The 17,398-nt window shown below is 49.4% G+C and overlaps 1 protein-coding gene across 1 annotated transcript in view; it reads right to left on the bottom strand.

The window, feature by feature from the left end:
• The window catches only part of LYVE1 (lymphatic vessel endothelial hyaluronan receptor 1), a 229,616-nt gene that overhangs the window by 18,167 nt on the left and 194,051 nt on the right, over positions 1–17,398 (bottom strand). The window contains exon 5 of the mRNA XM_088476086.1: positions 8,792–8,870. Within this exon, the coding sequence (XP_088332212.1) occupies positions 8,792–8,870 (79 nt within the window). The remainder of the gene's footprint in view (positions 1–8,791; positions 8,871–17,398) is intronic.

Raw genomic sequence — 17,398 nt, 5'->3', positions numbered from 1 at the left:
ACTGGGCTGTGATGGGGCTGTGACTGTGACTGGGCTGTGATGGGGCTGTGATGGGGCTGTGACTGTGACTGCGCTGTGATGGGGCTGTGACTGTGACTGGGCTGTGATGGGGCTGTGACTGTGATGGGGCTGTTACTGTGAATGGGCTGTGATGTGGCTGTTACTGTGATGGGGCTGTGACTGTGACTGGGCTGTGATTGGGCTGTTACTGTGACTGGGCTGTGATGGGGCTGTTACTGTGATGGGGCTGTGATGGGGCTGTTACTGTGAATGGGCTGTGATGGGGCTGTGACTGTGATGGGGCTGTGATGGGGCTGTTACTGTGACGGGGCTGTGATGGGGCTTTGACTGACAGGGCTTTTACTGTGACGGGCTGTTACTGGGCTGTAACGGGGCTGTTACTGTGACTGGGATGTGATGGGGCTGTTGCTGTGACTGGGCTGTGATGGGGCTGTTACTATGACTGGGCTGTGACTGGGCTGTGATGGGGCTGTTACTATGACTGGTCTGTGATGTAGCTGTTACTGTGATGGGGCTGTGATGGGGCTGTTACTGTGACGGGGCTGTGATGGGGCTGTGACTGACTGGGCTTTTACTGTGACGGGCTGTTACTGGGCTGTGATGTGGCTGTGATGGGGCTGTTACTGTGATGGGGCTGTGACTGTGATGGGGCTGTTGCTGTGACTGGTCTGTGACGGGGCTGTTGCTGTGACTGGTCTGTGAAGGGGCTGTTGCTGTGACTAGGCTGTGACTGGGCTGTGATGGGGCTGTTACTATGACTGGGCTGTGACGGGGCTGTGACTGGGCTGTGATGGGGCTGTGACTGGGCTGTGATGGGGCTGTTACTGTGATGGGGCTGTTACTGTAACTGGGCTGTGATGTGGCTGTGATGGGTCTGTGATGGGGCTGTTATTGTGACTGGGCTGTGACGGGGCTGTGACTGGGCTGTGACTGGGCTGTTACTGTGACTGGTCTGTGATGGGGCTGTGACTGGGCTGTTACTGTGACTAGGCTGTTATGGGGCTGTGACTGTGACTGGGCTGTGACTGTGATGGGACTGTGACTGGGCTGTGACTGTGACTGTGTGTGATGTGGCTGTGACTGTGACTGGGCTGTGATGAGGCTGTGACTGTGATGGGGCTGTTACTGTGAGTGGGCTGTGATGTGGCTGTGATGGGGCTGTTACTGTGATGGGGCTGTTACTGTGACTGGGCTGTGATAGGGCTGTTACTGTGACGGGGCTGTGATGGGGCTGTTACTGTGACTGGAAAGTTGTGACTGGGCTGTGACTGGTCTGTGATGGGGCTGTTACTGTGACTGGTCTGTGAAGGGGCTGTTGCTGTGACTAGGCTGTGACTGGGCTGTGATGGGGCTGTTACTATGACTGGGCTGTGACGGGGCTGTGACTGGGCTGTGATGGGGCTGTGACTGGGCTGTGATGGGGCTGTTACTGTGATGGGGCTGTTACTGTAACTGGGCTGTGATGTGGCTGTGATGGGTCTGTGATGGGGCTGTTATTGTGACTGGGCTGTGACGGGGCTGTGACTGGGCTGTGACTGGGCTGTTACTGTGACTGGTCTGTGATGGGGCTGTGACTGGGCTGTTACTGTGACTAGGCTGTTATGGGGCTGTGACTGTGACTGGGCTGTGACTGTGATGGGACTGTGACTGGGCTGTGACTGTGACTGTGTGTGATGTGGCTGTGACTGTGACTGGGCTGTGATGAGGCTGTGACTGTGATGGGGCTGTTACTGTGAGTGGGCTGTGATGTGGCTGTGATGGGGCTGTTACTGTGATGGGGCTGTTACTGTGACTGGGCTGTGATAGGGCTGTTACTGTGACGGGGCTGTGATGGGGCTGTTACTGTGACTGGAAAGTTGTGACTGGGCTGTGACTGGTCTGTGATGGGGCTGTTACTGTGACTGGAAAGTTGTTACTGGGCTGTGATGGGGCTGTTACTGTGACTGGTCTGTGATGGGGCTGTTACTGTGACTGGTCTGTGATGGGGCTGTGACTGTGACTGGTCTGTGATGGGGCTGTGACTGTGAATGGGCTGTGATGTGGCTGTGATGGGGCTGTTACTGAGATGGGGCTGTGACTGTGACGGGCTGTGACTGTGACGGGGCTGTGACTGGGCTGTGATGGGGCTGTTACTGTGGCTGGGCTGTGATGGGGCTGTTACTGTGACGGGGCTGTGATGGGGCTGTTACTGTGACTGGGCTGTGATGGGGCTGTTACTGTGACTGGGCTGCGATGGGGCTGTTACTGTGACTGGGCTGTGATGGGGCTGTGACTGGGCTGTGATGTGGCTGTGATGGGGCTGTGACTGCGACTGGGCTGTGATGTGGCTGTGACGGGGCTGTGACTGTGACTGCGCTGTGATGGGGCTGTGACTGGGCTGTGATGGGGCTGTGACTGTGATGGGGCTGTTACTGTAACTGGGCTGTGATGTGGCTGTGATGGGGCTGTTACTGTGATGGGGCTGTGACTGTGACTGGGCTGTGACTGGGCTGCGATGGGGCTGCTACTGTGACTGGGCTGTGATGGGGCTGTTACTGTGATGGGGCTGTGATAGGGCTGTTACTGTGACTGGGCTGTGATGGGGCTGTGACTGTGACTGTGATGGGGCTGTGATGGGGCTGTGACTGACTGGGCTGTTACTGGGCTGTGACGGGGCTGTTACTGTGACGGGGCTGTTACTGTGACGGGGCTGTGATGGGGCTGCTGCTGTGACTGGTCTGTGACGGGGCTGTTGCTGTGACTGGTCTGTGAAGGGGCTGTTGCTGTGACTGGGCTGTGATGGGGCTGTTACTATGACTGGGCTGTGATGGGGCTGTGACTGGGCTGTGATGGGGCTGTGACTGGGCTGTGATGGGGCTGTGACTGGGCTGTGATGGGGCTCTTACTGTGATGGGGCTGTTACTGTGACTGGGCTGTGATGTGGCTTTGATGGGGCTGTGATGGGGCTGTTACTGTGACTGGGCTGTGATGGGGCTGTGACTGGGCTGTTACTGTGACTGGGCTGTTATGGGGCTGTGACTGTGACTGGTCTGTGATGGGGCTGTGACTGTGACTGGGCTGTGATGGGGCTGTTACTGTGACTGGGCTGTGATGGGGCTGTGACTGTGACTGGGCTGTGATGGGGCTGTGATGGGCTGTGACTGTGACTGCGCTGTGATGGGGCTGTGACTGTGAATGGACTGTGATGTGGCTGTGATGGGGCTGTGACTGTGATGGGGCTGTTAATGTGACTGGGCTGTGATAGGGCTGTTACTGTGACGGGGCTGTGAAGGGGCTGTTACTGTGACTGGGCTGTGATGGGGCAGTGACTGTGACTGGGCTGTGACTGTGACTGGGCTGTTACTGTGACTGGGCTGTTATGTGGCTGTTACTGTGACGGGGCTGTGATGGGGCTGTTACTGTGACGGGGCTGTGACTGACTGGGCTGTTACTGTGACGGGGCTGTTATTGGGCTGTGACGGGGCTGTTACTGTGACGGGGATGTGATGGGGCTGTTGCTGTGACTGGTCTGTGACGGGCTGTTGCTGTGACTGGTCTGTGAAGGGGCTGTTGCTGTGACTAGGCTGTGACTGGGCTGTGACGGGGCTGTGACGGGGCTTTGACTGGGCTGTGACTTGGCTGTGACTGTGACTGGGCTGTGATGGGGCTGTGACTGTGATGGGGCTGTTACTGTGAATGGGCTGTGATGGGGCTGTTACTGTAACTGGGCTGTGATGGGGCTGTTACTGTGATGGGGCTGTGACTGGGCTGTTATGGGGCTGTGACTGTGACTGGGCTGTTATGGGGCTGTTACTGTGACTGGGCTGTGATGGGGCTGTGACTGTGATGGGCTGTTACTGTGACTGGGCTGTGATGGGGCTGTGACTGGGCTGTGATGGGGCTGTGACTGTGATGGGGCTGTTACTGTGAATGGGCTGTGATGTGGCTGTGATGGGGCTGTTACTGTGATGGGGCTGTGACTGTGATGGGGCTGTTACTGTGACTGGGCTGTGATGGGGCTGTTACTGTGACGGGGCTGTGATGGGGCTGTTACTGTGACTGGGCTGTGATGGGGCTGTGACTGTGCTGTGACTGTGACTGGGCTGTTACTGTGACAGGGCTGTTACTGTGACTGGGCTGTTATGGGGCTGTTACTGTGATGGGGCTGTGATGGGGCTGTGACTGACTGGGCTGTTACTGTGACGGGGCTGTTACTGGGCTGTGACGAGGCTGTTACAGTGACGGGGATGTGATGGGGTTGTTGCTGTGACTGGTCTGTGACGGGGCTGTTGCGGTGACTGGTCTGTGAAGGGGCTGTTGCTGTGACTAGGCTGTGATGGGGCTGTTACTATGACTGGGCTGTGACGGGGCTGTGATTGGGCTGTGAGATGGCTGTGACTGGGCTGTGATGGGGGCTGTGACTGTGACGGGGCTGTGATGGGGCTGTTACTGTGAATGGGCTGTGATGGGGCTGTTACTGTGAATGGGCTGTGATGGGGCTGTTACTGTGACTGGGCTGTGATGTGGCTGTGATGGGGCTGTTACTGTGATGGGGCTGTGACTGGGCTGTTATGGGGCTGTGACTGTGACTGGGCTGTTATGGGGCTGTTACTGTGACTGGTCTGTGATGGGGCTTTGACTGTGACTGGGCTGTGATGGGGCTGTGACTGTGACTGGGCTGTGATGGGGCTGTTATGGGGCTGTGACTGACTGGGCTGTTATGGGGCTGTTATGGGGCTGTGACTGACTGGGCTGTTATGGGGCTGTGACTGTGACTGGTCTGTGATGGGGCTGTGACTGGGCTGTGACTGAGACTGGGCTATTATGGGGCTGTGACTGTGATGGGGCTGTTACTGTGAATGGGCTGTGATGGGGCTGTTACTGTGACTGGGCTGTGATGTGGCTGTGATGGTGCTGTTACTGTGACTGGGCTGGGATGGGGCTGTGACTGACTGGGCTGTTACTGTGACAGGGCTGTTACTGGGCTGTGACGGGGCTGTTACTGTGACGGGGCTGTGATGGGGCTGTTACTGTGACTGGGCTGTTATGGGGCTGTTACTGTGACTGGGCTGATATGGGGCTGTTACTGTGACGGGGCTGTGATGGGGCTGTGACTGACTGGGCTGTTACTGTGACGGGGCTGTTACTGGGCTGTGACGGGGCTGTTACAGTGATGGGGATGTGATGGGGTTGTTGCTGTGACTGGTCTGTGATGGGGCTGTTGCAGTGACTGGTCTGTGAAGGGGCTGTTGCTGTGACTAGGCTGTGATGGGGCTGTTACTATGACTGGGCTGTGACGGGGCTGTGACTGGGCTGTGATGCGGCTGTGATGGGGCTGTGACTGTGACGGGGCTGTGATGGGGCTGTTACTGTGAATGGGCTGTGATGGGGCTGTTACTGTGACTGGGCTGTGATGGGGCTGTTACTGTGATGTGGCTGTGATGGGGCTGTTACTGTGATGGGGCTGTGACTGGGCTGTTATAGGTCTGTGACTGTGACTGGGCTGTTATGGGGCTGTTACTGTGACTGGTCTGTGATGGGGCTGTGACTGTGACTGGGCTGTGATGGGACTGTGACTGGGCTGTGATGGGGCTGTTCTGGGGCTGTGACTGACTGGGCTGTTATGGGGCTGTGACTGTGACTGGGCTGTGATGGGGCTGTTACTGTGACTGGGCTGTGATGGGGCTCTGACTGAGACTGGGCTGTGATGGGGCTGTGACTGAGACTGGGCTGTGATGGGGCTGTGACTGTGATGGGGCTGTTACTGTGATGGGGCTGTTACTGTGACTGGGCTGTGATGTGGCTGTGATGGTGCTGTTACTGTGACTGGGCTGGGATGGGTCTGTGACTGACTGGGCTGTTACTGGGCTGTGACGGGGCTGTTACTGTGACGGGGCTGTGATGGGGCTGTTACTGTGACTGGGCTGTGATGGGGCTGTGATGTGGCTGTTAATGTGACTGGGCTGTGATGGGGCTGTGACTGTGACTGGGCTGTGATGGGGCTGTGACTGTGACTGGGCTGTGATGGGGCTGTGACCGTGACTGGGCTGTTATGGGGCTGTTACTGTGACTGGGCTGTGATGGGGCTGTGACTGTGACTAGGCTGTTAAGGGACTGTGACTGGGCTGCTATGGGGCTGTTACTGTGACTGGGCTGTGATGGGGCTGTGACTGGGCTGTGATGGGGCTGTGACTGTGACTGGGCTGTGATGGGGCTGTGACTGTGATGGGGCTGTTACTGTGAATGGGCTGTGATGTGGCTGTTACTGTGACTGGGCTGTGATGTGGCTGTGATGGGGCTGTTACTGTGATAGGGCTGTGATGGGGCTGTGATGTGGCTGTTACTGTGACTGGGCTGTGATGTGGCTGTGAAGGGGCTGTTACTGTGAAGGGGCTATGACTGTGACTGGGCTGTGATGGGGCTGTGACTGGGCTGTGATGGTGCTGTGACTGTGACTGGTCTGTGATAGGGCTGTGACTGTGACTGGGCTGTTATGGGACTGTGACTGGGATGTTATGGGGCTGTTACTGTGACTGGGCTGTGACTGTGACTGCGCTGTGATGGGGCTGTGACTGTGACTGTGACTGGGCTGTGATGGGGCTGTGACTGTGATGGGGCTGCTACTGTGAATGGGCTGTGATGGGGCTGTTACTGTGACTGGGCTGTGATGTGGCTGTGATGGGGCTGTTACTGTTACTGAGCTGTGACAGACTGGGCTGTTACTGTGACGGGGCTGTTACTAGGCTGTGACGGGGCTGTTACTGTGACGGGGCTGTGATCGGGCTGTTGCTGTGACTGGTCTGTGACCGGGCTGTTGCTGTGACTGGTCTGTGAAGGGGCTGTTGCTGTGACTGGGTTGTGACTGGGCTGTGACTGGGCTGTGATGGGGCTGTTACTATGACTGGGCTGTGATGGGGCTGTGACTGGGCTGTGATGGGGCTGTTACTGTGACTGTGCTGTGATGGGGCTGTTACTGTGACTGGGGTGTTACTATGACTAGGCTGTGATGGGGCTGTTACTATGACTGGGCTGTGATGGGGCTGTTACTATGACTGGGCTGTGATGGGGGCTGTTACTATGACTGGGCTGTGATGGGGCTGTTACTATGACCGGGCTGTTACTGTGACGGGGCTGTTACTGTGACTGGGGTGTTAGTATGACTGGGCTGTGATGGGGCTGTGATGGGCTGTGATGGGGCTGTTACTATGACTGGGCTATGATGGGGCTGTTACTGTGACTGGGCTGTGATGGGGCTGTTACTGTGACTGGGCTATTGTTGTGACGGGCTGTTACTGTGATTGGGGTGTTAGTATGACAGGGCTGTGATGGGGCTGTTACTGTGACTGGGCTGTGATGGGGCTGTGACTGTGACTGGGCTGTGACTGTGACGGGGCTGTAACGGTGCTGTTACTGTGATGGGACTTGGAGCGTACAGGTTTACCCTGTACAGTGCTGCTCGTCTCATTGTGCTCTATACTACGCTCTGATACCCTGTTACTGTGATATGTATATTATGGTTACCCTGTACAGTGCTGCTCGTCTCATTGTGCTCTATACTACGCTCTGATACCCTGTTACTGTGATATGTATATTATGGTTACCCTGTACAGTGCTGCTCGTCTCATTGTGCTCTATACTACGCTCTGATACCCTGTTACTGTGATATGTATATTATGGTTACCCTGTACAGTGCTGCTCGTCTCATTGTGCTCTATACTACGCTTTGATACCCTGTTACTGTGATATGTATATTATGGTTACCCTGTACAGTGCTGCTCGTCTCATTGTGCTCTATACTACGCTCTGATACCCTGTTACTGTGATATGTATATTATGGTTTAACCCTGTACAGTGCTGCTCGTCTCATTGTGCACTATACTACGCTCTGATACCCTGTTACTGTGATATGTATATTATGGTTACCCTGTACAGTGCTGCTAGTCTCATTGTGCTCTATACTACGCTCTGATACCCTGTTACTGTGATATGTGGTTTATGGTTACCCTGTACAGTGCTGTAACGGGAATTACAATGCATTGCATGTAACATTTTCACCTTTACTACTATGCAGCTTATTGTCTGGAGCATCCACAGACCCACCAATGTGTGAGTACCACCGTTTACCAAGGTGGTGGCACAGAACACTATGGGCCCGATTCAGAGCTGGACGCTTTTTTTCAGGGCAGTTTTTTCTGTTGCAGCCTCCTGGTGGCTCGCTAAGCTGTGGGTGACCTCCCACAGCTTTTGCGAGTGGCCAGGTGATGGTCGCGTTAATCGGGGCTTGCAATGAGACCCTTGAGGTAGGGTCTCGTATTTCGCAAGCCCCAGAGAGCTTCCTGCTCTAACAGAGCCGGAAGCTCACTACTGACATCACTGGTGATGTCAGTGGTGCCTTCCACAAATGGCAGGCGTTCCTTCCGGAACGCCTCCTTTTGTGTAGCCAAGCCCCATCCCCACCTACAAAATGGGGCGAGCTGTCGATCAACATCGAGAATTTCTCTCTCGCTCCGGGGCTTGCACATGCGCGCCGTGCGCAGTACCCCACCATCGTGTCAGCCTCTCAGTGCGTTTTGTGTTAGTTACAGGAGCTGCGTTTGTATTTTGATTCTGATTGGATGTTATACATCAGATATAACAGACTAATCGTTATGTTGTTTTCAGCCCCTTTCTGTGGGAAGGTCTAATCTATTCTCTTACTAATTCTTACACCTATGTTGTGTTATTGAGGTAAGAGGAAGGATACAATCATCTTTAGCCAATCAGAGGAGTTATTCTAATGCAACAGACTTACTTTTTTATGTAGCAAACAGCGAGGACCACGGCTGCTGCAAAAGAAACCAGCGCCAATATGAGCAGCGTTGTCGGTAATCCTGTTAAGAATAAAATACAGTTCGATAATTCAGTAATGGAGCATTCACATAAAGTGATAATAATTGGTACAGGTTGAGTCTCCCATATCCAAATATTCCGAAATACGGATTTTTTTGAACGTGAATGAGATAGTGATACCTTTGCTCTGTGATGGCTCAATGTACACAAACTTCGTTTAATGCACAAAATTGTATAAAATGACCAGCAGGCTGTGTATAGAATGAGCTGCAGGCTGTGTGTGTGTGTGTATAAGGTGTATAGAATGAGTTGCAGGCTGTGTGTGTGTGTATAAGGTGTATAGAATGAGCTGCAGGCTGTGTTTGTGTATAAGGTGTATAGAATGAGCTGCAGGCTGTGTGTGTTATAAGGTGTATAGAATGAGCTGAAGGCTGTGTGTGTATAAGGTGTAAAGAATGAGCTGCAGGCTGTGTGTATATAAGGTGTATATAATGAGCTGCAGGCTGTGTGTGTGTATAAGGTGTATAGAATGAGCTGCAGGCTGTGTGTATAAGGTGTATAGAATGAGCTGCAGGCTGTGTGTGTGTATAAGGTGTATAGAATGTGCGGCAGGCTGTGTGTATATAAGGTGTATAGAATGAGCTGCAGGCTGTGTGTGTGAATAAGGTGTATAGAATGACCTGCAGGCTGTGTGTGTGTATAAGGTGTATTGAATGAGCTGCAGGCTGTGTGTGTATAAGGTGTATAGAATGAGCTGCAGGCTGTGTGTGTATAAGGTGTATAGAATGACCTGCAGGCTGTGTGTGTATAAGGTGTATAGAATGAGCTGCAGGCTGTGTGTGTATAAGGTGTAAAGAATGAGATGCAGGCTGTGTGTGTGTATAAGGTGTATAGAATGAACTGCAGGCTGTGTGTGTATAAGGTGTATAGAATGAGCTGCAGGCTGTGTGTATAAGGTGTATAGAATGAGCTGCAGGCTGTGTGTATAAGGTGTATAGAATGAGCTGCAGGCTGTGTGTGTATAAGGTGTATAGAATGAGCTGCAGGCTGTGTGTGTATAAGGTGTATAGAATGAGCTGCAGGCTGTGTGTGTGTATAAGGTGTATAGAATGAGCTGCAGGCGGTGTGTGTGTATAAGGTGTATAGAATGAGCTGCAGGCGGTGTGTGTGTATAAGGTGTATAGAATGAGCTGCAGGCTGTGTGTGTGTATAAGGTGTATAGAATGAGCTGCAGGCTGTGTGTGTGTATAAGGTGTATAGAAAGACCTGCAGGCTGTGTGTGTGTGTATAAGGTGTATAGAATGAGCCGCTGTGTGTGTATAAGGTGTATAGAATGAGCCGCTGTGTGTGTATAAGGTGTATAGAATGAGTTGCAGGCTGTGTGTGTGTGTATAAGGTGTATAGAATGAGCTGCAGTATGTGTGTGTATACGGTGTATAGAATGTGCTGCAGGCTGTGTGTGTTATAAGGTGTATAGAATGAGCTGAAGGCTGTGTGTGTATAAGGTGTAAAGAATGAGCTGCAGGCTGTCTGTATATAAGGTGTATAGAATGAGCTGCAGGATGTGTGTGTATAATGTGTATAGAATGTGCTGCAGGATGTGTGTGTATATGGTGTATAGAATGAGCTGCAGGCTGTGTGTGTGTGTGTGTGTGTGTATAAGGTGTATAGAATGAGCTGCAGGCTGTGTGTGTATATAAGGTGTATAGAATGAGCTGCAGGCTGTGTGTGTGTATAAGGTGTATAGAATGAGCTGCAGGCTGTGTGTGTGTATAAGGTGTGTAGAATGAGCTGCAGGCTGTGTGTGTGTATAAGGTGTATAGAATGAGCTGCAGGCTGTGTGTATATAAGGTGTATAGAATGAGCTGCAGGCTGTGTGTGTGTATAAGGTGTATAGAATGAGCTGCAGGCTGTGTCTGTGTATAAGGTGTATAGAATGAGCTGCAGGCTGTGTGTGTATAAGGGTATAGAATGAGCTACAGGCTGTGTGTATGTATAAGGTGTATAGAATGAGCTGCTGTGTGTGTGTGTGTATAAGGTGTATACAATGAGCTGCAGGCTGTGTGTGTATAAGGTGTATAGAATGAGCTGTAGGCTTTGTTTGTGTATAAGGTGTATAGAATGAGCTGCAGGCTGTGTGTGTATAAGGTGTATAGAATGAGCAGCAGGCTGTGAGTGTATAAGGTGTATAAAATGAGCTGCAGGCTGTGTGTGTGTATAAGGTGTATAGAATGAGCTGCTGGCTGTGTGTGTGTATAAGGTGTATAGAATGAGCTGCAGGCTGTGTGTGTGTGTGTGTATAAGGTGTATAGAATGATCTGTAAGTTGTGTGTGTGTATAAGGTGTATAGATTGAGCTGCAGGCTGTGTGTGTATAAATTGTATAGAATGAACTGCAGGCTGTGTGTGTGTATAAGGTGTATAGAATGAGCTGCAGGCTGTGTGTGTATAAGGTGTATTGAATAAGCTGCAGGCTGTGTGTGTGTATAAGGTGTATAGAATGAGCTGCAGGCTGTGTGTGTGTATAAGGTGTATAGAATGAGCTGCAGGCTGTGTTTGTGTATAAGGTGTATAGAATGAGCTGCAGGCTGTGTGTGTATAAGGTGTATAGAATGAGCTGCAGGCTGCGTGTGCATAAGGTGTATAGAATGAGCTGCAGGCTGTGTGTGTGTATAAGGTGTATAGAATGAGCTGCACGCAGTGTGTGTGTATAAGGTGTATAGAATGAGATGCAGGCTGTGTGTGTGTGTGTGTGTATATAAGGTGTTTAGAATGAGCTGTAAGCTGTGTGTGTGTGTATAAGGTGTATAGAATTAGCTGCAGGCTGTGTGTGTATAAGGTGTATAGAATGAGCTACAGGCTGTGTGTATGTATAAGGTGTATAGAATGAGCTGCTGTGTGTGTGTGTGTATAAGGTGTATACAATGAGCTGCAGGCTGTGTGTGTATAAGGTGTATAGAATGAGCTGCAGGCTTTGTTTGTGTATAAGGTGTATAGAATGAGCTGCAGGCTGTGTGTGTATAAGGTGTATAGAATGAGCTGCAGGCTGTGAGTGTATAAGGTGTATAAAATGAGCTGCAGGCTGTGTGTGTGTATAAGGTGTATAGAATGAGCTGCTGGCTGTGTGTGTGTATAAGGTGTATAGAATGAGCTGCAGGCTGTGTGTGTGTGTGTGTGTGTGTGTGTATAAGGTGTATAGAATGATCTGTAAGCTGTGTGTGTGTATAAGGTGTATAGATTGAGCTGCAGGCTGTGTGTGTATAAATTGTATAGAATGAGCTGCAGGCTGTGTGTGTGTATAAGGTGTATAGAATGAGCTGCAGGCTGTGTGTGTATAAGGTGTATAGAATGAGCTGCAGGCTGTGTGAGTGTATAAGGTGTATAGAATGAGCTGCAGGCTGTGTGTGTTTATAAGGTGTATAGAATGAGCTGCAGGCTGTGTTTGTGTATAAGGTATATAGAATGAGCTGCAGGCTGTGTGTGTATAAGGTGTATAGAATGAGCTGCAGGCTGCGTGTGCATAAGGTGTATAGAATGAGCTGCAGGCTGTGTGTGTGTATAAGGTGTATAGAATGAGCTGCACGCAGTGTGTGTGTATAAGGTGTATAGAATGAGATGCAGGCTGTGTGTGTGTGTGTGTGTGTGTATATAAGGTGTACAGAATGAGCTTTAAGCTGTGTGTGTGTATATAAGGTGTATAGAATGAGCTGCAGGCTGTGTGTGTATAATTTGTATAGAATGAGCTGCAGGCTGTGTGTGTGTATAAGGTGTATAGAATGAGCTGCAGGCTGTGTGTGTATAAGGTGTATAGAATGAGCTGCAGGCTGTGTGTGTGTATATAAGGTGTATATAATGAGCTGCAGGCTGTGTGTGTATAAGGTGTATAGAATGGGCTGCAGGCTGTGTGTATATAAGGTGTATAGAATGAGCTGCAAGATGTGTGTGTATAATGTGTATAGAATGAGCTGCAGGATGTGTGTGTATAAGGTGTATAGAATGAGCTGCAGGATATGTGTGTGTATAAAGTGTATATAATGAGCTGCAGGCTGTGTGTGTGTGTATAAGGTGTATAGAATGAGCTGCAGGCTGTGTGTGTATAAGGTGTATAGAATGAGCTGCAGGCTTTTTGTGTGTATAAGGTGTATAGAATGAGCTGCAGGCTGTGTGTGTGTATAAGGTGTATAGAATGAGCTGCAGGCTGTGTGTGTGTATAAGGTGTATAGAATGACCTGCAGGCTGTGTGCGTGTATAAGGTGTATAGAATGTGCTGCAGGCTGTGTGTGTATAAGATGTATAGAATGAGCTGCAGGCTGTGTGTGTATATAAGGTGTATAGAATGAGCTGCAGGCTGTGTGTGTATATAAGGTGTAAAGAATGAGCTGCAGGCTGTGTATGTATAAGGTATATAGAATGAGCTGCAGGCTGTGTGTGTATAAGGTGTATAGAATGAGCTGCTGTGTGTGTGTGTATAAGGTGTATAGAATGAGCTGCAAGCTGTGTGTGTGTATAAGGTGTATAGAATGAGCTGCAGGCTGTGTGTGTGTATAAGGTGTATAGAATGAGCTGCAGGCTGTGTGTGTATAAGGTGTATAGAATGAGCTGCAGGCTGTGTGTGCGTAAGGTGTATAGATTGAGCTGCAGGCTGTGTGTGTGTATAAGGTGTATAGAATGAGCTGCACGCAGTGTGTGTGTATAAGGTGTATAGAATGAGATGCAGGCTGTGTGTGTGTGTGTGTATATAAGGTGTATAGAATGAGCTGTAAGCTGTGTGTGTGTGTATAAGGTGTATAGAATGAGCTGCAGGCTGTGTGTGTATAATTTGTATAGAATGAGCTGCAGGCTGTGTGTGTATATAAGGTGTATAGAATGAGCTGCAGGCTGTGTGTGTGTATAAGGTGTATAGAATGAGCTGCAGGCTGTGTGTATAAGGTGTATAGAATGAGCTGCAGGCTGTGTGTGTGTATAAGGTGTATAGAATGAGCTGCAGGCTGTGTGTGTGTATAAGGTGTATAGAATGAGCTGCAGGCTGTGTGTGTGTATAAGGTGTATAGAATGAGCTGCAGGCTGTGTGTGTATAAGGTGTATAGAATGAGCTGCAGGCTGTGTGTGTATAAGGTGTATAGAATGAGCTGCAGGCTTTTTGTGTGTATAAGGTGTATAGAATGAGCTGCAGGCTGTGTGTGTGTATAAGGTGTATAGAATGAGCTGCAGGCTGTGTGTGTGTATAAGGTGTATAGAATGACCTGCAGGCTGTGTGTGTATAAGGTGTATAGAATGAGCTGCAGGCTGTGTGTGTATAAGATGTATAGAATGAGCTGCAGGCTGTGTGTGTATAAGGTGTATAGAATGAGCTGCAGGCTGTGTGTGTATATAAGGTGTAAAGAAAGAGCTGCAGGCTGGGTGTGTGTATAAGGTGTATAGAATGACCTGCAGGCTGTGTGTGTGTATAAGGTGTATAGAATGAGCTACAGGCTGTGTATATTATATAAGGTGTATAGAATGAGCTGCAGGCTGTGTGTGTGTATACGGTATATTGAATGAGCTGTAGGCTGTGTGTGTGTATATAAGGTGTATAGAATGAGCTGCAGGCTGTGTGTGTATAAGATGTATAGTTTGAGCTGCAGGCTGTGTGTGTATAAGGTGTATAGAATGAGCAGCAGGCTGTGTGTGTATAAGGTGTATAGAATGAGCTGCAGGCTGTGTGTGTATAAGGTGTATAGAATGAGCTGCAGGCTGTGTGTGTATAAGGTGTATAGAATGAGCTGCAGGCTGTGTGTATATAAGGTGTATAGAATGAGCTGCAAGATGTGTGTGTATAATGTGTATAGAATGAGCTGCAGTATGTGTGTGTATAAGGTGTATAGAATGAGATGCAGGCTGTGTGTGTATAAGGTGTATAGAATGAACTGCAGGCTGTGTGTGTATAAGGTGTATAGAATGAGCTGCAGGCTGTGTGTATAAGGTGTATAGAATGAGCTGCAGGCTGTGTGTGTATAAGGTGTATAGAATGAGCTGCAGGCTGTGTGTGTATAAGGTGTATAGAATGAGCTGCAGGCTGTGTGTGTATAAGGTGTATAGAATGAGCTGCAGGCTGTGTGTGTATAAGGTGTAAAGAATGAGCTGCAGGCGGTGTGTGTGTATAAGGTGTATAGAATGAGCTGCAGGCGGTGTGTGTGTATAAGGTGTATAGAATGAGCTGCAGGCGGTGTGTGTGTATAAGGTGTATAGAATGAGCTGCAGGCTGTGTGTGTGTATAAGGTGTATAGAAAGATCTGCAGGCTGTGTGTGTGTGTATAAGGTGTATAGAATGAGCCGCTGTGTGTGTGTGTATAAGGTGTATAGAATGAGTTGCAGGCTGTGTGTGTGTATAAGGTGTATAGAATGAGCTGCAGTATGTGTGTGTGTATAAGGTGTATAGAATGTGCTGCAGGCTGTGTGTGTTATAAGGTGTATAGAATGAGCTGAAGGCTGTGTGTGTATAAGGTGTAAAGAATGAGCTGCAGGCTGTGTGTATATAAGGTGTAAAGAATGAGCTGCAGGATGTGTGTGTATAATGTGTATAGAATGTGCTGCAGGATGTGTGTGTATATGTTGTATAGAATGAGCTGCAGGCTGTGTGTGTGTGTGTGTATAAGGTGTATAGAATGAGCTGCAGGCTGTGTGTGTATATAAGGTGTATAGAATGAGCTGCAGGCTGTGTGTGTGTATAAGGTGTATAGAATGAGCTGCAGGCTGTGTGTGTGTATAAGGTGTATAGAATGAGCTGCAGGCTGTGTGTATATAAGGTGTATAGAATGAGCTGCAGGCTGTGTGTGTGTATAAGGTGTATAGAATGAGCTGCAGGCTGTGTGTATGTATAAGGTGTATAGAATGAGCTGCTGTGTGTGTGTGTATAAGGTGTATACAATGAGCTGCAGGCTGTGTGTGTGTATAAAATGAGCTGCAGGCTGTGTTTGTGTATTAGGTGTATAGAATGAGCTGCAGGCTGTGTGTGTATAAGGTGTATAGAATGAGCTGCAGGCTGTGTGTGTATAAGGTGTATAAAATGAGCTGCAGGCTGTGTGTGTGTATAAGGTGTATAGAATGAGCTGCTGGCTGTGTGTGTGTATAAGGTGTATAGAATGAGCTGCAGGCTGTGTGTGTGTGTGTGTGTATAAGGTGTATAGAATGATCTGTAAGCTGTGTGTGTGTATAAGGTGTATAGAATGAGCTGCAGGCTGTGTGTGTATAAGGTGTATAGAATGAGCTGCAGGCTGTGTGTGTATAAGGTGCATAGAATGTGCTGCAGGCTGTGTGTGTATAAGGTGTATAGAATGAGCTGCAGGCTGTGTGTGTATAAGGTGTATAGAATGAGCTGCAGGCTGTGTGTGTGTATAAGGTGTATAGAATGAGCTGCATACTATGTGTGTGTGTGTAAGGTGTATAGAATGAGCTGCAGGCGGTGTGTGTGTATAAAGTGTATAGAATGAGCTGCAGGCTGTGTGTATAAGGTGTATAGAATGAGCTGCAGGCTGTGTGTGTGTGTATAAGGTGTATAGAATGAGCTGCAGGCTGTGTGTGTGTCTATGGTGTATAGGATGAGCTGCAGGCGGTGTGGTGTATAAGGTGTATAGAATGAGCTGCAGGCTGTGTGTATAAGGTGTATAGAATGAGTTGCAGGCTGTGTGTGTGTATAAGGTGTATAGAATGAGCTGCAGGCTGTGTGTGTGTATAAGGTGTATAGAATGAGCTGCAGGCTGTGTGAGTGCATAAGGTGTATAGAATGAGCTGCAGGCGGTGTGTGTGTAAAAGGTGTATAGAATGAGCTGCAGGCTGTGTGTGTGTATAAGGTGTATAGAGTGAGCTGCAGGCTGTGTGTGTGTATAAGGTGTATAGAATGACCTGCAGGCTGTGTGTGTGTATAAGGTGTATAGAATGAGATGCAGGCTGTGTGTGTGTATAAGGTGTATAGAATGAGCTGCTGTGTGTGTGTATAAGGTGTATAGAATGAGCTGCTGGCTATGTGTGTGTGTGTGTGTATAAGGTGTATAGAATGAGTTGCAGGCTGTGTGTGTGTGTATAAGGTGTATAGAATGAGCTGAAGGATGTGTGTGTATAAGGTGTATAGAATGTGCTGCAGGCTGTGTGTGTATAAGGTGTATAGAATGAGCTGCAGGCTGTGTGTGTATAAGGTGTATAGAATGAGATGCAGGCTGTGTGTATAAGGTGTATAGAATGAGCTGCAGGCTGTGTGTGTATAAGGTGTGTAGAATGAGCTGCAGGCTGTGTGTGTATATAAGGTGTATAGAATGAGCTGCAGGCTGTGTGTGTGTGTGTGTATAAGGTGTATAGAATGAGCTGCAGGCTGTGTGTGTGTATAAGGTGTATAGAATGATCTGCAGGCTGTGTGTGTGTGTATAAGGTGTGTAGAATGAGCTGCTGTATGTGTGTGTGTATAAGGTGTATAGAATGAGCTGCAGGCTGTGAGTGTGTATAAGGTGTATAGAATGAGCTGCAGGCTGTGTGTGTGTATAAGGTGTATAGAATGATCTGCAGGCTGTGTGTGTTTGTATAAGGTGTGTAGAATGAGC

This window comes from Taudactylus pleione, unplaced genomic scaffold (genome assembly GCF_031769625.1).
Source record: "Taudactylus pleione unplaced genomic scaffold, aTauple2 ptg000182l, whole genome shotgun sequence".
Classification (NCBI taxonomy): domain Eukaryota; kingdom Metazoa; phylum Chordata; class Amphibia; order Anura; family Myobatrachidae; genus Taudactylus; species Taudactylus pleione.
This window is presented reverse-complemented; position numbering and strand designations above follow the sequence as displayed.